Source organism: Terrapene carolina, unplaced genomic scaffold (genome assembly GCF_002925995.2).
Source record: "Terrapene carolina triunguis isolate 2854851 unplaced genomic scaffold, T_m_triunguis-2.0 Scaffold96, whole genome shotgun sequence".
NCBI classification, from domain to species: domain Eukaryota; kingdom Metazoa; phylum Chordata; order Testudines; family Emydidae; genus Terrapene; species Terrapene triunguis.
The window spans coordinates 54,166,100-54,190,893 of NW_020664447.1; the positions used below are offsets into that span (position 1 = coordinate 54,166,100).

General features: G+C 38.5%; 1 protein-coding gene across 2 annotated transcripts in view; it reads left to right on the forward strand.

Moving 5' to 3' along the window:
• ARHGAP5 (Rho GTPase activating protein 5) overlaps positions 1 to 20,419 on the forward strand; it is a 76,663-nt gene extending 56,244 nt beyond the window's left edge. For both annotated transcript variants that reach the window (XM_024196028.2, XM_024196029.2), the window contains exons 6-8: positions 856 to 987; positions 3,638 to 3,743; positions 17,548 to 20,419. In XM_024196028.2, coding sequence (XP_024051796.2) covers positions 856 to 987; positions 3,638 to 3,743; positions 17,548 to 17,878 — 569 coding nt within the window. In that variant the 3' untranslated portion in view covers positions 17,879 to 20,419. The remainder of the gene's footprint in view (positions 1 to 855; positions 988 to 3,637; positions 3,744 to 17,547) is intronic.
• Positions 20,420 to 24,794: the final 4,375 nt, after the last annotated feature.

Consider the following 24,794-nt stretch of genomic DNA (forward strand, 5'->3'; position numbering starts at 1 on the left):
CAATTCTGAATGTTTGTCCACATGGGTTTAATGCAGTTTAACTAATCCACTGTAAATTGATATCTTCAATTAATTTGGATTAATTTTCCTGAGTGTTCCCATTTAGACAAGCCCTTAGTGTTAGCGAAGAATCCAAGAGCACTCCTGTCTCTTACTGGTCACTCTGAGACAGGATGTTGGTTAGATGAACCACTCATCTGATCTGGTATGGCAGTTCTTATATTCTGACTGACATTTCTCAACTGTAATTTCCCAAAATACCTCTACTTTCTTTCTAGCTTAAGTGTTGCATTTTTGGATAAATATTTATATTTATTAGTATTCGGCATTCATGTTCTAATTAAAAAGCAAGATGTATGACTAATGAGGATTCTGTTATTAGTGAATTATATTTTGAATAATCTTGTTAAAATGTTAAATTTAGGTAGTCCACTTCCAGTACAATGTAGAGCCTTTATTCATCTTGTTAGCATGTACATGAATGCAAATAGTGTATTGTGGTTATAATCTGGATCTCCAAGGGAAGATGTCCTGTATTATTATTATTATTTTATTTATTATTCCTCTCTGAACATCACACTGTAATATACTGCCCCAGTCTTTCAGTCATTTATATAGAAACATCCACTCTGACCTTCATTCCCCCAGTTGGATTGATGCAGTATACACCCCTATCTCGATATAATGCGACCCGATATAACACGAATTCAGATATAACGCAGTAAAGCAGTGCTCCGGGGAGGCGGGGCTGCACACTCCGGTGGATCAAAGCAAGTTCAATATAACGCGGTATGTGCAGTGATAGCTGTTGGTTTTGCTTACACTAATAAATTGCTGTTTCATTATGTCTCACAGATCATAATATCAACCTAGAATCTATGGAAGTGACAGTAAATGCTGTGGCAGGGGCTCTTAAAGCGTTCTTTGCAGATCTGCCAGATCCTTTAATACCTTATTCTCTACATCCAGAGTTGGTAGAAGCATCAAGTAAGTAGTAAATCTTGTCTCTTGTTGATTACGTTCTGTGGGTTATCTTATTATAGGTTTTAAATTCATTATATTTTGAAATGATTAGCTCTTGTGAAACTGAAATTTTTAGAATAAATTGCTGCCCTCTGCTGTGTCTATGCAGTTTTAAAATAACACGCTTTAAAATGAATGAACACTGTTACATAAAGAAGTAAATCTTTAATGAACATCTCAGACCAAATTGTGATTTTATTATTTGTCTTATTTGGATAACTCATTTAATTGAAAGAATTAGCTTTGTGCCAGTTTATAGTAAAGTTGAAGATGAAATTTATATAATAGTAATAAGGAAGCATGCATGAAATAAATATTTTGTTAAAAAAGGTTTATAAGTTAAAAATATTTAATATTCTTTTTACTTGGGAATTTTCCCAAATTTCTTTATTTAAAAAAAAACAAAAACTATACAATGTTAAATCTGTTTACCTTTCATGTATGTTTCATACACTTACAGCTGCAAAGCATACCTTTTATGGATCTCACCCATTTAAAGGCCTTCTTTCTTTGAATCAGATTAGGTCAGGGAATTGGATTGCAGCAAACTATTCCATAAACGTAAGCCAGTGTTACATATTTTTGCAGGGTGGAACTATGACATAAATAGTATTGTTTTCTTATCCAAAGCATGACAATATATTCATCACACTAAAACTGGAAATTTGGTACAAAAGACCAGCTAGATTAACCTACCTTTTAACACATGTATCTTTGTATGTTTTGGTTTTATCTAGTTGATATCCATAAATACTTTATTTATAGGAAAAGGTGTTAGTAGTCTTAATTCTCAATCAGTATTTTTAGTTAGATTACTTGATTAATAGAGCTACAGGCAAATTTTACTGATTTTTTTTTTTTATTAGATGTGTCAAAACCCATGAAAACTTTTAATTTCTATAGAAGCAACTGTTTAAAAAGGAATATAAATTAAATGTTATTGTTGCAGAATGATAATCCCAATTTGGGAAAAGATTTAATGCTGTGTTGTATGGCCCTGCATTTCAAATTTGTTTTTAGTAATAAAATCATGCAGATAACATTTTAATGAACGAGATGCCAAATGGCGCTAACGCCGCGGAAAGTGTTTGCATGTTCAGGGCAGAGTGGAAACTCCCTGATGCCTACATATTGTTTAATTGTAGCATTATTTTGAGGTTGGGTAAGAGAGATTTGTTCCTTTTTTTAATTAAGCATTACCAGTCAGAAGGATAAGGTAACAGTAAAATTGATGGATCAAAAGACTGTTTTGTTTTGTTTTTTTTAAAGAAAGTAATAATCCTAACACCATCTAAATAGGAAAACACACTAGAAGTCTCCTCCTCTGTATGACAAACACGGAGTTCCTGGCCCTAGACACAATTCCATTTCAGTCCTTTTTAAGCTGTAAAACAGCATCGCTCCCTTTAGCAATATCATTTGGCCAGTTGACCCCCACCTCTCTCTCCATTTTTAAAACTCAAAAATTTTTCACATATGCATCTTGGTGGGCTACCCAGAGAGATGCATGATGGCATCCTTTATGTTTCAGTTCTTTAGACTTTCATTCAATCAGCCTTTGAAGAAATTATGACTGTCTTCTGAAGAACCAAGAGGGAGCTTCAGTCCTTTTGCTGCAATTGTAACTGCAATTGTAACTTTCAGCAGTACTAAACTGCCAGTCCTGTTGCTCCAATGGGAGCCACAAAATATTTCCCAAATATCAGCTAAAGAGGGTATCTTGATCATATCCCTTCCGAGAGGGACCAAGCCCATTCCAATGGCTCTCTCTGTTACTGCTACGTTAAACTTCTTTTCTTTTATATTGAATGACCTTTCCTTATATGCCAGCCCTTTTATCTAAATACTAAGAACTCACCCTGAAATTGCAAACAGCAGCTGCAGAGATTATTTGAAATAAATTTGTAAAGGTTTGGATAAACTTGTGATTGCTATCCATACAGAAAAATTAGCCTATGTACATTGCACTTTTAATAGTCTGTGGAAGGCTTCTCTGTTAATTTACTCTCTAGACTGTTGTCCATACTTGCTCTTTAAAATTTGAATGTTTGCCTGCTTCTGCTAGTTTCTACCTTTTCCTCTTCTAAACGGAGTGGTTTTTAAATCATTTCTCCCAGGCTCAATCGTGTTATTTCATCAATTGGACTAGTTGACAGGCTTAACATATTTTCAATTCATGGGTATGAATCAAGTATTAGAACAACCCCTCCCCCAAATTTTCGGCATCTTCTATCTCTGAATAAAAGTCTTATAAAATATTGTGAGTAGTAATAGTGTGAAAGAGGGAAATCTGACTCATAAGTGAGTTAATGATCATCTCACAAGCCAACAATGAGCTATTAAAATGATTTTCCAACGTTAAACACAGATAAATAATTTTATCAGGCACAGACTGCGTGTTCTACCTATGATAGAGAAGTAAAACTATATAATAGTTCGTCTAGATACAATTCTTCATGTAACTATCAAATACTGTTTCTCACGTTGGCATTCCTTTCCAGTATGGATGCTTTATCTGTCCCTACATACTAATGAGACGAATTAGCAGCACCATTTGTAAAGGTTTCCTTTTAAGTATATAAGGAAAATTGGTGTTTTGCTATTATCTCTACAGAGATCTTGGATAAGACAGAACGACTGCATGAGTTAAAAGAAATTGTGAAGAAATTCCATCCTGTGAACTACGATGTCTTCAAATTTGTAATAACTCATCTAAACAGGTTTAGTATTGTTTTCACTACTAAAAATCTATTTAATAATTACTGAAAAAATTGTATGCTCATATCACTCATCTGTCAGTAAAAATATTGACTGCATGACCAAACTAATACTAAGGGCCAAAAAAAAAAAAAAAAAAAAGGAATGCAAGAAAGGGGATTTGAAATGTAAGTTAATTTGTAATTAAAAGAGTTCATGGTTTGTGTAATAGGTTTGCCTTACTATAGCTTATTAATACTGTGATGTGTTGAAGTAGGATAATCTGACACTATCACTGTTTTGTGGGATAGAGCAAAATTTCTTATATCTTGAGTAAATGTCTCTGTTGAAGAGACAGTTGCATGCAATAGTTGTAGATTTGGGAGTTCTTTAATTAAAATTCAGCACAAAACCATACAATGAACTAATAACATTAGAATGCAATAAGTATTTAATCTACTGTCATGTTCTGCAGGCTAGATCAGTAAGAGGTTGTGTCACTGCCTTCCCTATAACCCTGGTGTCTTAAATGCTCTGTTGCTGTGGCTCACAGTCTGCAGACAAGCATGCAGTATTGTGAGTGTCTGTGTGCTGTGGAGCCCTGGTTCTTCTTTGAGTAGATGCAGTTGTGTAATCTACTTAGATGTGTGCGTACCCAGCTCACAGGAGCTGGAGAACTTTACCTAGCATTACCTGTAGGAGCACACTCATATTCTATGGCCCTAGCCCCTCCCCTGGCCATAAAAGGGCAATGCTGTCCCGACCTCCTCAGTTCCTTCTGACCACTTGTGGCTAATGTTGGAGTTCGATGTGGTGTTTTTTACCTTACGCTTTCGGTCTCAGTTTCTAAGAAATTTTTCTTGAATATACACCTCTACCCCGATATAACGCTGTCCTTGGGAGCCAAAAAATCTTACTGTGTTATAGGTGAAACTGCGTTATATCGAACTTGCTTTGATCCGCCGGAGTGCGCAGCCCCGCCCCCCGGAGCGCTGCTTTACCATGTTATATCCAAATTCGTGTTATATTGGGTCGCTTTATATCGGGGTAGAGATGTAGTAACACTTAGGTTAAGTTTAGTGTTAGTATAGTATTAGTTAGAATACAGTAACTCCTCACTTAACGTTGTAGTTATGTTCTTGAAAAATGCAACTTTAAGTGAAATGATGTGAAATGAATCCAATTTTCCCATAAGAATTTTTTTGGGGGCAGACAAAAGGCATTATACACTGTACAGTACTGTACTGTACTGTGATTGGGAAGTGCCCCTGGCTTACCCCGCTGTAGGCAAGGACGCCACGAAGCACCTTCGCAACAGCAGCGGCAGCTTCCCCGGAGAAGAACAGGCCCGCCTCTTCCCGTCCCTGCTCCACTCCAGGCCCACCTCTTTCCACCCCCACTTACCTCCTTTCCGCGCTTCCCTGCCACCAAACAGCTGTTTGGCGGTGCTTAGGACTTTCTGGGAAGCAGCGCTTCCCCGCTCCTCCCCCTCCCTCCCAGAAAGTCCTAAGCGTCGCCAAACAGCTGTTTGGCGGTGGGGGAAGCGCTGGGAGGGAGGAGGAGGAGGCGGAGAAGAGGAACTTGTGCAATGCTCCCTTGTAAAGTCGCTGCTCTTCCACAGAATCTTACAAGCAGTGAACAGAGCAGGCAGCCAAACAACGTTATAAGGGAGCATTGCACAACTTTAAACGAGCGTGTTCCCTAATTGAGCAGCGACGTAAGTTTGAAACAGCATTAAGCGGGAGGATGTTAAGTGAGGAGTTACTGTAGTTGGCTGCCCTGTGTGTTTAAGCATTGTCTGTCATGGGGTGTGGGGGAGCATCCCCAACAGTAATCCCCACACAAGGTGCTTGTGTCTTGGTGAAGGACACATTAAAGTGTGGTGCACCATCTGCAAGTCATTCACAGTGAGGACTCAGGTGGTGAGAGACAAGCACCTGAAGGAGGCCCACTTAGATGAGGGCTTCATTGCCAGATCGGCAGTCACCTTCAGATCTGGCAAGTGGTTCTGCTCCATGCTTGGGCTCTGTCATTTCCCCAAGAGGAAAAAGGGGTTGTTGTTTTCCCTCCTCTGGTATGGTGAGGAAGAGATCCCATAAAATGAATCTGGACCCTTCCAGGGCTTGGGGAGGCTTCTCCTGATCTTCTAAGAGGAGCAATGTATTTCCTCCAGCACACAGGATGGAGCAGTGTCATCTAACTGCTCCCTGATACCACTCGAAGAGCCTATACTGTTGACTCTGGTTCTGGCCATGGGGCGTTCATTGAGTCTGGTACCAGTGATGTTGGCACCACGCAACTGTCTCCATGCTGGCAACATAACAAGCAGCATCGACCTGCTTTGTCTCTCAGTCCCAGCCTCTCCACTGGTTCAAGAGTTGGTTGGTGATATGGCTTCTACAGCCTTGTCCTTTGTTGTGCCCTTGGCCATCTTGTGGCCATGTTGCAGAGCTCCTGGGCTCGTCGTCACCAGAGCACCGTCTGGGCCTCAGACTGTGGAATTGAGGCCAACATTGGGCCCGGCACTGAATGGCCCCTGGTGGTGGTGCATCCTTCAGCACCGTCATCTTGGCAGCAGATTTCTTTGTCAACTTCAGTGCTGCCCTTAGTCTTGATACTGGTGCCTCTCCTAGTACCAGATGGGACTCTCTCTCTCATTTGGTACTGCCATTGCTTATCCCCCATATTGGACTTTAGATGAGTCTGTTCGTTTGCCCCGTTGTCAGCAGAGAAGCTCCAGGACTCCCGAAGCTCCAGGTCTGGGTCATCCTACCCTTCATTATCAGATAGGCATCACAGATACCCTTTGGATCACCATCAGTACGGAGATCGGCATCTGCCCTGCAGTTGGGACAGGGGCTCTTGGCCCAGTGCATACTGGCCAACAATGCCTCATCTGTAAGCCCAGTGGCCTCCTTGGAAGCCTTCGGATGCTTCTTTGCCCCTGAGGTCCCACTCCTTGACCGACAACAGAGCGAGATACCGGGTCCCAATGGTGGCTCCCACTCCCAGACCATCTCAGCTGCAAGCAACTGCTGAGCTTGTTTCCCCCTGGACCTCCGGGGTTATTCCGATCAGATCTTATGGTGCAAAAACAGGACCCGTTGCGATGCAGCAAACCTCCTCCCTAGATGACTGTTCTGTACCAGAATCTTTCTCTCCCTCAAGGTGAGGGAGTGGAATCAAGGTGGAATGCCCACAGGAGAATACACGTAAGTTGTTGGATATTCTCCGATCATTCGCTTTAGGGAGAGTGTCCCTCCTGATGAATGGGGCTCTTTTGGAGCCTGTAGAAGCCCTCTGGAATACTGCAGCTTCATTGCCTCCCATGGCAAAGCATTCAGAAAAGTGGTACTTCATTCCCATGCCAGGTTTTGAGGATTTTTACACCCATCTGGCCCCTAACTCTCTGGTGGAAACTGCAGCAAATGACAGGGCATGGCAGGGAAGGTATAAGGCCACCCCTAAGGACAAAGAGTCCAAAAGGATGGACTTAATGGGGAGGAAGATTTATACCTTCTCTTCCATGCAAATGTCCATTGGGAACAATCGGGTGTTGGTCTCTAAATATGACTTGTCAATTGGACAGCCATGTATATTATATAGTTTGTGGATAAGTTGCCAGAACCCTCTCAGGAAATAGTTTATAGCATTCATTGCAGAAGGTCGTATGGTGGCTAAGACTGTTGCAGTTAGCACTGGACATAGTAGATGCCGCAACCAGAGTTACAGCATTGGCTGTGACCATGAGGAGGGCCTCATGGCTGCAGAATTTGGGCATTGCATGTGAGGTGTAGCAGACCATTGAGGACTTACCGTTTGATGGCTGGGATTTATTTTCAGAAAAAAATGATGAAACCCTGCACTCTTTTAAAGACTCCATAGCTAAGTCCCGTTCTTTGGGAGTATATACTCCGTCCATAAAGAGATGTCACTATTGCGGTCAACACAGCAGCGTTTTTTTTCGGACAGTTTTCCCTTCTTGTAAGGAAGAGAGACTACTCCTGGAAGGGCCACAGATCCCAGTTCAGGCTCAAGACGACCTCTTCAGGTTTAGCTTGATAGCTTTGTTTATGGCTCATATGTAAATTGAGTTAAAATCACATTCCTTTGTCTAGGACAGACCAGTTTATCACTTTTACCTAGGGTAGGCTGTCTTTGTCTTAAATATATTATAGCAACATTATACAGAGGGAATTCATTACAAGGCATATTTTGTACAAACATTGCAGTAACGTGTAAGGTGTAAATACAGGGGTACTTAGGGTCATGTCTGTTTTGCACCTGGCTTTTCATAACATCTTTAAGTGTTATTTAATAAAACTGCTTGAAAACAGATATTTCTTATGGAGTGAAAGTCTTATATTTGTCTCCTCAAATCTGGTCTTCTACATGAGCATTTGATGCTGTCAAGGTTTTTCCTTGATTTTAACAAATAAGGAATTGTTTTTAATCTTGAGACTAGCAAATGGGCACCACCCATACCATGGCTTGGTGTATATATACAAGAATGTAATGTTCAGAATCATGGAAAGAAGAGTGAAAAGACCAGTTTGGTCATCTGATTTCTCACCCCACCAATGCAAGAGTATGCCCTGAAAAGCCTTGGGTCTGATTGTGATAACAGTTACACTGGTATAAATTAGAATGAACTCAACTGAAGCCAAACTGGTGAGACTAGAGTAGAGGGCATTATAGTGACTTTTTATCCAATTTTTAAAAATCTGTGGAATGGATGAGGCTGTTTCAAGTGATTATTAAGAAACTCCCTGATTCTTAGATTATTGTATACATTCTTCTGCTTAACTTCATCTAGAGGAGAAAAATATCTCATAATGACTAATATTTCTTAAATAGCACAATATAGTATAAAATTTTTATAATACATAGGCTCAAGGTGACATAGTTACAGTTGAATATTCAACCATAGTTGCATTTCTGGACTAGCTATACAATTTTAATGTTGTATTCTCGTGGACTTTTAATGTAGTTATATACTGTTTGATTTGATTGGGAATGTGTATTATAGTAAAATACATTACAGGGTAGTATTATGTTTAGTTCGCTGTAACAGTAACATGTTGAAAAATAAAATGCTAAATAAGAGGTCACATGTTGCAGCTCCCAGCTGAATCCTTTTAAGATATTCATTCAAAAAACTATTTGCCTCCCCAACTAATTAAACCACAAAAATAGCTTTCTATATCTCCCTAGAGAAACCTTTCTGAGCACTAGGAAAGAAAGTCCTGCTAAGTTGGTTATTAAAGTTAACAGCTCTAAAAGAGTGGAACCAGATCAAAATGGGGAAGTTCTGCAGTTATACAGAACAAAACTCATGCAAGAGATTGCCTTAAATTTGACCACAGTAATGGATGGTAAAAGGATTTGAAAATCATAGACATGTAGGACTGGAAGGGACCTCGATGGGTTATCTAATCATCTGAAACCAGTGGAATAGACTGGCAGCATAAGATCTTTAAAGAAACAAACGTTCTATTTAAAAACTCTGAAGAAGTTTTGAAATTTGCAAAGGCTCCTGAGTAGAAAACTAGACTACCCTGTGTTTAAACTAATGTAGGTATGTAATTAAAATGGCAGTTACTGTTCGTTAAAAAAGATAATTTAAAAATTTTCCTTTTGAGTTCCATGGTATGTGCTTAGTTTCAGTAATTGTGTTAAATGGACTATCTCCTATGATTTATCACAATCTAACCTGTCATGATCTTATTGTGGAGCAGTCTACACTTTCCATATCAGTTACAGAGAGTACTAATTAAGGGGGTCTATATGAAATATTATTTATCTTTTTCATGGAGATAGACTCCATGCCCCTGAAAATTCCTTTTCCTTATTGTCCTTATTTCTAGCTATTGATATCTTATACCTAGACCAGGCCGGGTAATTAAAGGTACACTCAAGTTCTTAGGGAAGAGTGCAAGTTTTGTCGTGGTGACTGAGAAAGGAAGGGATGAGGAGGATTTAGAAGCGATGATTAAAAGCTCATGTTGAGTTTAAGATGGCCAGTGGATATCAAAAAGACAGGCTGAGATTTTAGCTGGGACCAGGAGCAGAACAAGTTCAGAGTGGAGAAGTAGATCTGGGTGTTGTCACCACAGAGAAGGTAGATGATAGAACAAACCTATCTCTGTATAATCACTTTTGCATACAGAGAGAGGAGTTGAGGGCTAAGGAAGAAGCCCAGTAGAACTCCCATTGTTTGGAATGAGAAGAATCTTCCAAACCAAACACTGAAGTAGCAGTTGAAGAGGTAGAAGAGCCAAGAGAGAATAGTCATGGAAGCTGAGGGAGACAAGATTTCAGGGAGAGCAGCATGGTCAACAGAGTAAAAGGCAGCCTGACAGGAGGTGGGGATAGAATACTGTTTCTGACACTTAGCACTGAAGAAGTTATTAGCAATGTAAGTGAGAGCAGTTTCAGAGAAGTATAGAGAGCTGGAGTCTCACTGGAGAGGGTCAAGGATGGAGTTTAAGACAGAGCTCCAGAGAGCATCTCTAGGCAGCATGTTGAATTACTTCAAGGAGAAAAGGAAGAAGGTTCTGTGATAACTTTAAAGACTGAACATTTGTTCTATCTTTAAACATGACCTTTTGATAACTAGTCTACTCCCTTTGCTGTCAGCAGGGTATTGTGTACCATTTTAGCCTGTTTACATTTAACAATGTTCTTAAAAGTTTAATTAAATTATTCAGTTGGCAACAGACTGACTCATTAATTTTCCTCTGAGGGGTACCCTAAGAAACAATTATATGTAGAAGAGCCAATTTTTTTTGTTTTAAATTCTTGGATACAAGCATTAAACAAAATGCAACCTCTTCCCTATTGTCTTTTGAATTCTTTAAAATTCTGTACATGGAATGTTGACAGCATTAACTACTCATTGAAATGTAAGAAGTTCTCAAGAAAGAGAATGTGCATATTGCCCTAATTCAGGATGAGTATGTAAATATCTCTGGACATGATACATTCAAAACAGACAATATTTGATGCATCCTATACTACTTGATAAAGGCACTACATTTATTAACACAAAATATTACCTGTTGCAGTTACTTCTGCCACTGCAAATGAGAAAATATTTTCTTGTACAATTATCTTAATATTAGGTGTATACATTCAGTCCAGATTAATGTCCCAGTTGTCTATCAGATTTATTAACCAATTATTTTCACACTACAAATAATGAACTTGGTGAACCTTAATCATGTATTAAAAACCAAAATAGATAAAACTCTGCCCAATTTCCAGATAAACAACAAATCTAAAACATTAAAATCTGTAATTGCGCAACAAGATGTAGTCTTATGTCTGTAGTCTTATGTATGGTTTTTTTCCATTTTAAAGGTAAAGATTCCTTATCTAAAACCAGTTTGATTTTCAGTAAAGTTGAAACAGTAGTGAAATATTTAGCCTAGTAAATAGGTGTTATACCTATCTCAGATCACACACCTGGAAGGAGTGCAGGATATCAAAGATCAGGCACCAAGATGGAAATTCTCGTTTTATATGTTGAAAACAATTGTTCTTCTTGTTAATAAATATACGCAGCAGTATTTCAAAGTAGGACAGAATCCCACATTTTGTCAGGAACATTTAAACAGAAGAAACAAAGGCACAACAGAAATTCAGTTGCAACTTGAGAACTTCAAAGAAGCAAGAGCTCTCTCGTGGTCACATCTAAATCAAAAGGAACTCTCATTTCAAACTTTTGTGTGTGTGTGTGTGTGTGTATTGGCCACAAAGCCAGCTGTTACTTTAAAAATGTCATTTCATTACAGGTGTTGATGATATAGCATTAAAATCATTTAAAATTTTATATAATGCTTAATTCATTCTCAGGAACTTCCGCTATAAAACAAATATATCATTTTCTGAATAACCTAAAAATCCAACATACTGCTGATGGGTAAAGTACAGGATTTAAAGACAAGCTTGCCAGTGAGTTTCATAGATTGTAAGGCCAGAAAGGACCATTATGATCACCTAATCTGACCTCCTGCATAACAGAGGCCATAGAATTTCATCAGTAGTTCTTGCATCAAGCACATAACCTCTGGTTGAGCTAGAACATATCTTGTAGAAAGAGAGCAAAACTGAATTGAAAGAATTCTAGTGACAGAGAACCCAGCATAGATTCATAGATTCTAGGACTGGAAGGGACCTCGAGAGGTCATCGAGTCCAGTCCCCTGCCCGTATGGCAGGACCAAATACTGTCTAGACCATCCCTGATAGACACTTATCTAACCTACTCTTAAATATCTCCAGAGATGGAGATTCCACAACCTCCCTAGGCAATCTATTCCAGTGTTTAACCACCCTGACAGTTAGGAACTTTTTCCTAATGTCCAACCTAGACCTCCCTTGCTGCAGTTTAAACCCATTGCTTCTTGTTCTATCCTTAGAGGCTAAGGTGAACAAGTTTTCTCCCTCCTCCTTATGACACCCTTTTAAATACCTAAAAACTGTCCCCTCTCGGTCTTCTCTTTTCCAAACTAAACAAACCCAATTCTTTCAGCCTTCCTTCATAGGTCATGTTCTCAAGACCTTTAATCATTCTTGTTGCTCTTCTCTGGACCCTTTCCAATTTCTCCACATCTTTCTTGAAATGCGGTGCCCAGAACTGGACACAATACTCCAGCTGAGGCCTAACCAGAGCAGAGTAGAGCGGAAGAATGACTTCTCGTGTCTTGCTCACAACACACCTGTTAATACATCCCAGAATCATGTTTGCTTTTTTTGCAACAGCATCACACTGTTGACTCATATTTAGCTTGTGGTCCACTATAACCCCCAGATCCCTTTCTGCCGTACTCCTTCCTAGACAGTCTCTTCCCATTCTGTATGTGTGAAACTGATTTTTTCTTCCTAAGTGGAGCACTTTGCATTTGTCTTTGTTAAACTTCATCCTGTTTAACTCAGACCATTTCTCCAATTTGTCCAGATCATTTTGAATTATGACCCTGTCCTCCAAAGCAGTTGCAAGGTAAATTGTTTCAATGGTTAATTAACCTCACTGTTAAAATTTTGCACCACATTTCTAGTCTGAATCTCTAGTTTCAGTTTCTAGTAATTGGAAATTCTGTCTTTGACTGTTAAATTAAAGAACCCTCTACTGTAAGACATACTCTTTTCATGTAGATACATGCAGACCATGAAGAAGTCATCCCTTAACTTTCTCACAGGAAGACAGGTTTCCCAGACCTCGAATAATTCTTGTAACTCTTTCCTGAACTCCTTCCAATTTGTCAACATTCTTTTAAAATTGTGGACACCAGAACTGGACACCAGTATTTGTCTTATCAATGCTTTATACAGAGATCATACCTTCTCCCTAGTCCTATTTGATATTCCCCTGCTTATACATCCAATAATGGCATTAGCTTTCTTATGCATAGCATTGCACTCCTTTCCAAAATTCAGGGCTCCCCTCCCCGTTCTGTAAGTATGACCTATGTTCATTGTTCACAGATGTATGACCTTGTATTTCTGAGTATATTAAAATGGTTCAAATGAGTCCAGCTTACCAAGCAATTCTGATTACTCAGTAGAACTGACTTCTCCTTAAAATTTACCACTCCATCTATGTTGTCATGTGAAAACTTGACTAGCAATGTTATATTTTCTTCCAGATCATTGATAAAGATATTGAATATCATTGGGCCAAGAACAGATCCGTGCAAGACCCTAGAAAATATGTTGTGTGATGATTCCCCATTTACAGTTCTTTTTTGGGATGTACCAGTGTTTAGTCCACTTAATGTGTACTATGTTGATTTTTGTACAGTGCTGATTGTTTAATCTGAATATCATGTGATAGTAAGTCAGATGATTTACAGAAGTCTGTTACGTCAACACAGTTGCCTTTGTCAACCAAATGTATAATCTCTTAAAAACAAACAAACAAACAAACACACATTTATTTAACTAGATAGATTTTTAATAAAACCATATTGATTGGCATTAGTTATGGTACTGTTCTTTGATACTTTACTGTTTGAATACCTATACATCTTTTTAGGAGTTTTATATACCTTGAATACTTTAAAATTCTGTCACTTCCTCGAAAGGGCAAAATCCCATATTTCTGTTTGGAAGCGTGTATAACCATATGTTTTGGGGAAAAAAATGTATGAAGATCCAAAAGACAGTAGGACAGGGGTTCTCAAACTGGGGGTCGGGACCCCTTAGGGGGTCACAAGGTTTTTACATGGGGGGTCGCGAGCTGTCAGCCTCCACTCCAAACCCCGCTTTGCTTCCAGTATTTATAATGGTGTTAAATATATAAAAAGTGTTTTTAATTTTTAAGGGGAGGTCGCACTCTGAGGTTTTCTATGTGAAAGGGGTCACCAGTATAAAAGTTTGAGACCCACTGCAGTAGGACATACAGAGCAATATCAATAGTTAACCTAATCGATAAAATACTGACAAAAATTGTTAAAAACTGCCTATCTCTTGCCCTATCACTACAAATTCATGTTGGTTATGTATGCACAGAGGCTCCAATCAGGGATCTGGCCTGTATTGTACCAGGTGCTATATGCATATAATTTAATAACTGTCCCAAAGAGCTTAAATATGGCGAAAGACAACAGGTGAATGAAGCAGACAAGTGAAGAAGGGGAGGACAAGTTAACAGTGAAATAGTCATGCTTTATTAAAGTAAGCAACAGATATAGGAGAGGGGCTGAGCCGTGGCTTGTGCTTGATTAGGCAAACCTTGCAATGGGAGAGAGTCAAAGGAGTCAAGGGAAGTGTAGTGTTATCTACTGAGATAACAGAGGAGAGGATGAGGACTTAAAATAGAGAAGTCACTGATGTAGGTAGACTGGAAATCTCAGAAGGGTTGGATAGGGCAGGGACTAGGAGGAGGCAGGAGACCTATGTTGAAGGGGAAAAGGTGATGGTCAGGGAAATCAGCAATGGAAAGTAAGTGAGAGAGAGCTGTTCCAAAGCTGCAGATTAAACAAGGCCCTTCATAGCACAGAAAGTCTTCATTTTTGCCCCCCTATATAGAAGGTTTGTGTGTCAACAGGGACAAACAGTCTGTTAACATAGACCTGCTTTGTGGAGATTATCCTGAAAACAAGAATCAAGACTATGATTCTACAGTGTACAACAGAGGTCACCAACTTGTCAATCGCAATGGACTGGGTCTCGGCGCGCTGCTCCTGCCTGCAAGCACTGCTCCCGCAGCTCCCATTGGCCGGGAACGGGGAACTGTGGCCCATGGGAGCTTTGGGGGCGGTACCTGCAGAGAGGGGCAGCGCACAGAGCCACGTGGCCCCTCCATCCCTGCAAGGGCGCGTTAGCACCTTCTGGGAGTGGCGTGGGGCTGGCAGGCAGGGAGCCTGCCTTGGCCCCACTGTGCCGCTCACCGGGAGCTGCCCGAGGTAAGTGCCGCCCGGCTGGAGGCCACACCTCAGCCTTGAGTCCGCTCCCAGAGCCAGCACCCCATATCCCCTCCTGTACCCCAATCCCCAGCTCTGAGCCCTCTCCCAGAGCCAGCACCCCAGGCTCCCTCCTGCACCCCAAAACCCTGTCCCAGCCCCGACCCCATATCCCCTCCTGCATGCTAACCCCCTGCTCCAGCCCTGAGCCTCCTCCCAGAGCCAGCGCCCCGCACCCCAATACTCTGCCACAGAGCTTGCATCCCTCCTGCACCCCAACACCCTCCCAGAGCTTGCATCCCTCACCCCTTCCTGCATCCCAACCCTCTGCCCCAGGCTAAGCCCAGAGCCCCCTCCCACACTGCAAACCCCTCGGCCCCAGCCCAGAGTCCGCACCACCTTCTGAGCCCCAACTCCCTGCTCCAGCCTGGTGAAAGTGAGTGAGGGTGGGGGAGAGCGAGTGACACAGAGAGTGGGGTGGAGTGGGTGGGGCTTTGGGGAAGGGGCGGAGTTAGGTGACCAGACAGCAAATGTGAAAAATCGGAAGGGGAGGGGGGTGTAATAGGAGCCTATATAAGAAAAAGACTCCAAAATCGGGACTGTCACTATAAAATCGGGACATCTGGTCACCCTAGGTGGAGTAGATCCTGGGTTGCCCTTAAATTCAAAAAATGATCTTGGGTGTAAAAAGGTTGGAGGTCACTGATATACAATAACTATCAATCTATACAAATATCTGAAATGTACAATACAGTTAATTTTTTCCCTCCGTTTGGAGGATTTCTCTGAGTCTCAGGATAATCACTGAAGCAGCATATTGGTACCTTTTTTATTCTTTTCAGCTTAATTTATGATGCTTCATTCAACAGCTTCCATCTTGCAGAACAAAAATCAAAATGCATGATTTGGCCTCAACTGTTTGTATTATAGATTTCCCCCATTCCCCACCCAAGCTAAAAACATCTTTTTAGCATCTTGAACTTGAGTATCAGAACTAAAAAATGAAATCAGCTGGAACTCAAGCTACTGTGGTGCTTTTGCGCAAACGGTCAAAGATATAAAACTGAAACATCAAGTTGGGAGTAGATTTCTCAAGAGAAACTTTAAAAAAATGGGACTTTGAAATTTTGTGAAAAATAAAATTGGGAGGGCTCAAACCATTCAAAATGAATGGGTGAAAACTTTTCCATTGAATTTCGCAAAAATTTTTTGCCAGCTTTGCCCAGCTATATTAAATTTAAACATTTTAAAAAATAAAAGTTAATCTTACTCCTATTTATACTCTCCATTTTTCACATTAGCTAGTGATGACATGGCAGAATCATCTAGCTTTCAACAGTGTATGTTCCTCAAAGTAACTGTGAGGGGTGACATGTTGCACTTCAACCTGTGCATCTTGATGTATGCAAAACACCTACTGATAACAGTGGGAATTTGCTTAATAGCACGGCTTAATTTCAGACACTATTTTATCACTGGCTAATATGAAAAGCCTATAATGAAGTGAAATATTTCAATCTTCACTTGCTTTTTTCTTTTGATATCTAGATATTACTAAATATAGGTTCCGCTTTGTATAGGCATGCTGTCTTCTTTTTCTTCTAGAATAGGGGTCCTCAAACGGGGGGTCGCAAAGTTCTTATGTGGGGCTCGTGAGTTGTAAGCCCCCATGCATGGCGGGGCTCCGCCTGTAAGCCCTAGCCCCGTACATGCTGGGGCTGACAGCCTGAGCCCATCCAGCCCCACTCTGCCTCCAAAGAAGGGGTGCCAAAATAGAAGTTTGCTCGGGGGTGCCATTTTCCCTAAGGCTGCCCCTGGGGCTGAGACAACATTAGAGGGCTTGATTGTTCAGCAGCTATAGAGCTGCATTAAACCGAAGACCAATCAGAACACTGAGATCGGCAAAAAAAAGTAATTTATAATTTAAAAGTCAGACACATAGACGGGGCAGTGCTAGGGGAGGTCTTGTTTGGGCTATAGCCACTCCAAAATTTGCCTTAGCTCCCCAGTAGCCAACCCTCTCAGCACAAAGGTCAAACGTTATGCAGAGCTAATGGATTTTACCTTGCAGGGCAGGAAATCCCCTGTGAGTTGCTGGACTCTAACATATACATTCATTGTCACTTCTTTAAAATGTATAACTTCTTGCATTTTAGTTTTCACAATGATTCAAATTTGAGTAGTAAAACACTGAGTCAAAGTCTTATCTGTTAGCTGTTAAATCTGAAATAATTTATTCATTTCTGGATTTGCATCAGTGTAACATCTAAGAATATGGGCTATTGTTTTAATAAATATTTGTAAAAAATATTCTTTTGCATTAATGTTCATGTTTATGAAAATATTTGAAATCAGACCTGTTTATATATCATTTTTAATTGTTCTTTGTGAATGTGTTCTGAAAATTTATTCTCATTTCAGGGTTAGCCAGCAAAATAGAACCAATCTTATGACTGCTGATAACTTATCAATTTGTTTCTGGCCAACTTTGATGAGACCTGATTTTGAAAACCGAGAGTTCCTGTCTACCACCAAGATTCACCAGTCGGTTATAGAGACCTTCATTCAACAGTGCCAGTTTTTCTTTTACAATGGAGAGATTATAGAAACCTCCAACTCTGTGGCATGTCAGCCACCACCATCCAACACAGTGCAGATGGTGGAACCAATGGTACCACTTCAGTTACCACCACCATTGCAACCTCAGCTGATACAACCACAATTACAAGCAGATCCTCTTGGTATTATATAAATAGAAGAAGATGCAGGCAGCCTGGCATTGGACAGAAAATAAAGCTAGACATGCATGTTTCAGGATTCAGTAATGTACTTCATATTTATGAAAAATAATTCACATCCAAACTGATGGGACATTTTTGTTATAACCCATACTGTATTTCTTCATTCATACACACTGCAGATCAAAACCATGGGATAAGCATGACTGGAGAGGTTTAATTTTTAAAAACAAAAATAGCTATAAAGTACAAAGCTGCTGCTGCATGAAACCTTATTGCAATCACTATATCATTCCTGTGGCAGTTTGTCACAATATATTGTGAATAAAATTTTTTTATAGAAATTTAATGATTTAAAAGATCACATTTATGATACATTCAGTGCTTACAGCCTGCTTTATGGCTGTTTTTGTTATTTAATGTGCTATTTTTGTCAGCGTTATTCACATTCAGGCATTCTGTGTAGACAGCTGAAGCCCAGCTGTAGTTTATTTTGTAACCTCCTGGCTACTTGTGCTATAGTATGCTTGGGATGGTTTTTGAAAAAATGCAAAATGCACTGTTGAAAATATTACAATCCTGCACCTTCCATCTTTACTTCTAAGTAAACCTGTGGACAATTTGTTGAACTTGCTTATTATTTCTTACAGCACAATACCAAGGACATGCTTGTTGTAAAAGTGAGTTTCAAATATTGTGCAAAAATTTTGATGTCTCCTAGTTATTTCCTTATGTTCCATTACTGAATTAAACATTTTGTAATACTGTTAATTCTGTAAACAGCTGCATGTTTAAAAGATCATTGATGGTCTTGTAAACTTAATCTAATATATTTTAGATATTTTAATTTTTCCCACTTGGGAACACATCTAGTGTGTAGAAAATAGTTCATGACATTTTCATATAAGGTTATATAACTTTTCATACATAAACATGAACTTTGTTGTAGTAAAATTCTGTAAACCAAACAATGTTTTAATCTAGGACTTCAATTTAATCTATTCTTTAAATCTATTTTTATGCGGCCCTTTAAAGATATACAAAAATGCATTGCTAATATATAGCAATAAATACTTTGGGTACTGACAATTAACCTCTTTGGAGTGTATATATAAAATCACATATTTGTATTCATATTTTTTCTGTGGTATGTTGTACTAAAAATTCAAAATTACTGACTTTTTGCACCATTTTTAATTATTACTTTTTTCTTTTACATTGGTACCAATTTTGCTTTAAAAGAGTGCTGCTTTTAAAAAAAAATTTTAAACATTTAATTGGTGGTAATTGTTTTAGAAGACTACACATTGTAGCAGAATTGAGGGGAGGACATAAGTAAAAAATATTTGTGAGACTTTTAGCAGTTTTTTTCTTTCATGCTCAAATTATAGCTTTTTGATTTTGGGTCTGGAAAGGAAAAAAATAAATTTGGTTCACTCAGCTGCTAGGATATGTTATGTGTAGTTTAAAAAAGCTTTATGATGGTCACCGTTGTAATCTTCATTCATAATGAGATTTTAAGATCGTCTTCTATGTATTATAGTAAATAGATGATTTTGAGAATTAAGGCTCTTAAGAGTTTTTGATTTACTCCATTTTCCTAAAATAAAAATTGCCTTTCCCAATTATGTCCTAGGTATTGTACTTCTAATTATGACTTGGATTATCATTCTAGATTAAGATGATACCATAAACAAGGCTGCTGTTGAAGTACATGTATATGATAAATTATCTTGATATTTGTGTTATATTCTTGCAAGTAATTATCTTTTCTAAGAAAACAAGAACAAAAAGCCCTATTCCTGTCGCAAAGCACACAGGAATTGATAAAGTACAATAATAAAGTCTGTCCTGTAAATTGTAGTATTCTTAACTTGTTTTACATTACATCTGTTGTCTACATAGCTTTTATTTATAGGTGTCAGTCTAACATTGGCATGTTTAGCAAAGAAAAATTAAACTTCAAGAGTTTTATAAACTGTTTCTAGGTTGCTAAAGAATTTATTTTTCTACTATATATGGTATAGACAAAGCATCAAACTGTACAGGAAACAAACCAAACTATTTCTATTGGAAGTAGGCTAAAAACAAAACTATATTTAAAAGTTCTAGCTGGTAAAACAATTTTCAGTCTTTGTGTTTTGAATTTCATTTTTAACTTTCTGCTTCCTGTGTGGAAGTATACGTTTAGTTGGCCATGATGTTAAATTCATCTTTGATTACAAAATTATCTATTTTTATGTTACAAATACATTTCCACAACTCCATTTCAAGTTAAGCTTATTATAGATCCAAAAATATTTGCAATATCATCTGTTTTTATGTATGCTATTACAACTGCATCCCTTAATCTATAATGAGTTGTTAAAATGCTGCTCTTGTATTTGGCCTGGTTAGAAATTGTCTTTAACTCTTACTAAAAGGTTCAATTAAAAAAAAAAAAAAGCTTGGCATGACACACCTACTTGGTGACATTGTCAGTATTTCTTGTGTAGTCTTTAGATCGGGGTAGGCAACCTATGGCACGTGTGCCGAAGGTGGCACGCGAGCTGATTTTCAGTGGCACTCACACTGCCTGGGTCCTAGCCACCTGTCCAGGGGCTCTGCATTTTAATTTAATTTTAAATGAAGCTTCTTAAACATTTTAAAGAATTTATTTACTTATTTACTTTACATACAACAATAGTTTAGTTATGTATTATAGAAAGAGACCTTCTAAAAACGGTAAATGTATTACTGGCACGCAAAACCTTAAATTAGAGTGAATAAATGAAAACTCGGCACACCACTTCTGAAAGGTTGCCGACCCCTGCTTTAGATTAATATTAAAATACTATACGGCTATATATATAGTAACAGAAAATAAAGATACTAGAAAATTATACCATTGCTATTTTAAAATGAAGTTTATAGGTAATCTTTAGTACTGCTATAAAGCAAGGAAGAATGTCATTCCATACAGATTCTCCGTAGTTTAGCTAATGGAATTGTCTCTTATAATTGTTCTAATTAAAGTTCAAACCACGAAAAGCATTGCTTTAAATTTTTTAAATGAGCATTTTTACAATAATCATAAGAGCAATATCTTGATAAACATGTGACGTTGTCTTGAACATCTCACACTGACACTTTAACTCCGATTAGGATTTTATGTATTTTGTTATAGGCAATTTTGCTACTAAAATGTATTGTTTTTAAATGTGTTCTTTCAGTAGATTCTTCTTTGAATATTTTTAAAATCCCACACATTGAGTTTGAAAAGTGGCATTTTGTTAAGTAATGTTTTACAGATTATTTTAAAATTCGTTATATACACAACTTTATGGATTTTGAACAAACATAGTGTGAATAGGTGACAGATTTCTGACTTCAATGAAGAGAAACATTTTTATCTTGTATATTTTCTTCATTTCTTGATAGTGGTTGCTAGAAATTACCATAGACTTGTTTATTTTTAAGGTACTGGAATTTTGTTCCTAATATCTCTGGTAAATATATACAGAGGGAAACTTAACTGGAGATTTAAAAAAATGTAGGCCTTAGCTTCCATGGTGATTTCAGTTTTTATACAGTAATTGTGATGCTATTTGTCAACTGAGGAAATATTATATATATATTGTCAATTCCTCAGTTGACAAATATATATATATATATAATTTTAAAAAGTCAGATCTTTGTTCTTTGTTTATAATTAATGTAATCCTGTGTTGCACCACCAACAGAATACTGCAGTGAATTAAATATCAGTGAAACTTATTCTATATAAAGAATTCAATGGATAAAACATTAAGATGCTTACTGTGTACCATGTTCAGTTTAGTTGCCTATTAAAATTGTAAAGGCAAAATCACCCAATATCTTTCAATAAAATGCCAAGGTGAAATTTAGCAGTAAGTCTTTACAAACTGACTACACCAAATATTTTATAATTCAGTAGTTTTCTTTAATCTCTTTAACATTTCTTATAAAACTTGAAAAGCTGTTTGGTTTCTTGAATATTTAAGTATAAAAGCATGCCACTAAGGGATAACTTCTCCCCTTGTATTGATGCATGCAATAATTGAGTCATCTTTAGGAATATATTGGTCCATGAAGATGTATACACACATACACTGAAGAAGCATAGACCCCCCTGAAAATGACAAAACCTCTAAAATATTTTTATCCTTTACGAACTGAGGACTTTGTTCAACAGAAGTTAAATTCCATGTCTTCATAGTGTCTTGACTTTTTTTAACCTGATTTGAGCTGTTCAACACGAAATTGGTGATGATTATGGAAACATTTTTCTTGATATTGGTTTGCCGAGAAACTGTTTAAGAATGAAGAATAATATTTTTTTATCCTTGCTTGGAACACTAATCCTGAACTAAAAATTATCTGTGCATATTTTGAGGCTATTTTTAGATTCTCTAATTTATATAATATTGGTCAATTTTCCATGGATTGCTGTTCCGCTATTCCTAGACAGGAATATATCCTCTAATTTTCAAACTTGATACTTGCACTGTTTTAATTCTTGCACATGTGGCCATTCGGGAGGTATTTGCTATTTCAATGTCTGTCAGACTGCAATGAGCAATATAGCTTATGACAGTGGTTTTCAACCCGTTTTCATCTGCAGACCCCTAAAAAATTTGGAATGGAGGTGCAAACCTCTTTGGAAATTCAACCTGTGGTCTGTCAACACCCACCATAAAAGTCTTAGACTGAAAACTGACTGAACAGAATTGAACTATAAATGTTGCATGTGCTTGGCATGGCATTTGATACAGCGCGAGAAAGGGTGCTGAACTGTGGGCTTCTATGGTAACAACAATGCTTCCAGGTTTTGACCTGTAGCTGTGGGTATTCACATACTTTTGATTGATCAGAAAAATGGAATGCCTTTTCTGGGATCTGAAACTTTAATTTTATAGTCACCTTTCACGGACCCCTTAGATATAGTCTGCAGATCCCCAGTTGAAAACCACTGGCTTATGATGTAGTAATCACTACTAAAACTTTCTGGCTGCCTTCAAATCCAGATTAACCCTATATGTTTTCTTAGATCAACAAATGTTATTATCTGAACATTATTCTGTCAAAGATGAATGTCCTTTGCTTGCATCATATTTTAATCTTTCATTATATTTTGCCATATGCCAGATTCTCAAGATTTTCACTACGTTATCTAAGTGATTCACTAGATTCTCTACACATCCCTTTAGTTTCGTTGTTTCCTGTGCTGAAACTTAACTATAATAAAGACTTTAGGGGTAACATTTGTGTTCACTTGGGGTCAATTTATCCCTGCTGGTAACTCCATTGGGCTTCAGTGGAGTATAGCAAGGATTAATTTGATCCACTACCTTGTTTGTGAAAGTGAATTCTATCTTTCCTTTACTTATCCACAAGCTCTTTTCAGAAATGTATAAGAGCTTTACTACAGCTAATCCTTGTTACCTGTCTTCATTCCTGGATGTACTGCATATATACTTTGATCTTTTTGGTGTTGAATTGAGGTTCATTGACATTTTCCCACCAATATAGTTCCTTTAGACTGTACACAACAGGATTTTAAATACTGCCTGATTATATTGCATAATAGCTAGATTCATTACTGTTTTTTTCAGTAACTGTGATTCGAAAATATGAATGTAAATTCTTGCTGAATGCCCACAATGATAATGTGTTAGCTTTCAAATTAGGACAGATAGAGATTAGGGCCAGTGTTAATTTTCTACTTGCAGCCTGACCCTAAATCCATTCCTGCCAAGAAGAGCTGTCAAAGGAATCTGTCTTAGGGTTATGTCTACAGAGCAGCTAGGAGGATGCTTCCTAGTGCTGGTAGACAGGCATGCACTACCTCTCCTTGAGCTAGTGTGTTAAAATTAGCAGTGTGGGCACAGTGGCTCAGGCTAACTGCATGAACAGGTACTCGGGTTGGGTGGGATTGTACTAAAACGGCCAGCTTGTGCTGTTTCTGCCACATGGCTATTTTTAGCGTGCTAGCTCAAGGTGAGCTAGCATGTGTCTATGTACCCTTGCTGGGAAGCACCCTCCTGTCTGCTGTGTAGCAATACCCTTAGGTACTTATGGCTCCCATCAACCATAGCATCTGAGAACCTCACAATCTGTAGTGTGTTAATCCTCATAACACTTCTCTGATGGTGAAAAGCACCATGGTCCCCATTTTACAGATGGGGAACTGAAGGGAAGGCCTATATCAACCACCACTGCCATCATCCCTCAGGATTGTGAGGCATTAGTGAAATTTATCTGCAGGGGGGGTTGCTTTTTAAATTTGTGAAATATCTTGTGTTTGAAGGTGTGATTGGACTGGTTTTGTGGAGGGAGATGAATTGGTGAAAAGCAGCAAACTGTGTGGAAGAGTCCTCCATGGTGGAAAGCAGGTCTGTCCTTGGAGTTTATCTGAGTACCCAACAGTAACAGCTGGGCCCTTCCAAAGACCAACATCAGTATGAGACTTCTGCCCCAGACTTGCTAGCCATTTTCCCTCTTGCTTCATCTGTCTCAGGTAATCTATAATCAAGGTGACCTGTGAGGACAAAGCTGGTGGCGAGGAGCCTTCGTATCAATAGTGGAGGACAAGAGATTGTGTAAATTCCTACCAAATTATCAATAGAGAAAACTCCGAAGAACAATTTTATCCCTTATAGCTGCTCAGAAACTCAAACGGTTCATCAACTTCTGAAGGCAAACTGTCAAAACATCAGTCATCCCATTGGGACTAGTGTGCCCTAACTTTAAAGATAATGGTCAGTCCTTGACAGAAAGATGTTAATATCAATCCCTCTGCCTTCCACCCCAAGTCCAAACACCTGATTCAAAGCATGTCCAGCCTTATGAATGGAGCCTACAACTACCCGAGACAGTAGAATGATTATCATGGCAGCCATGGAATTTTGGGTTGAATCATCTACATGG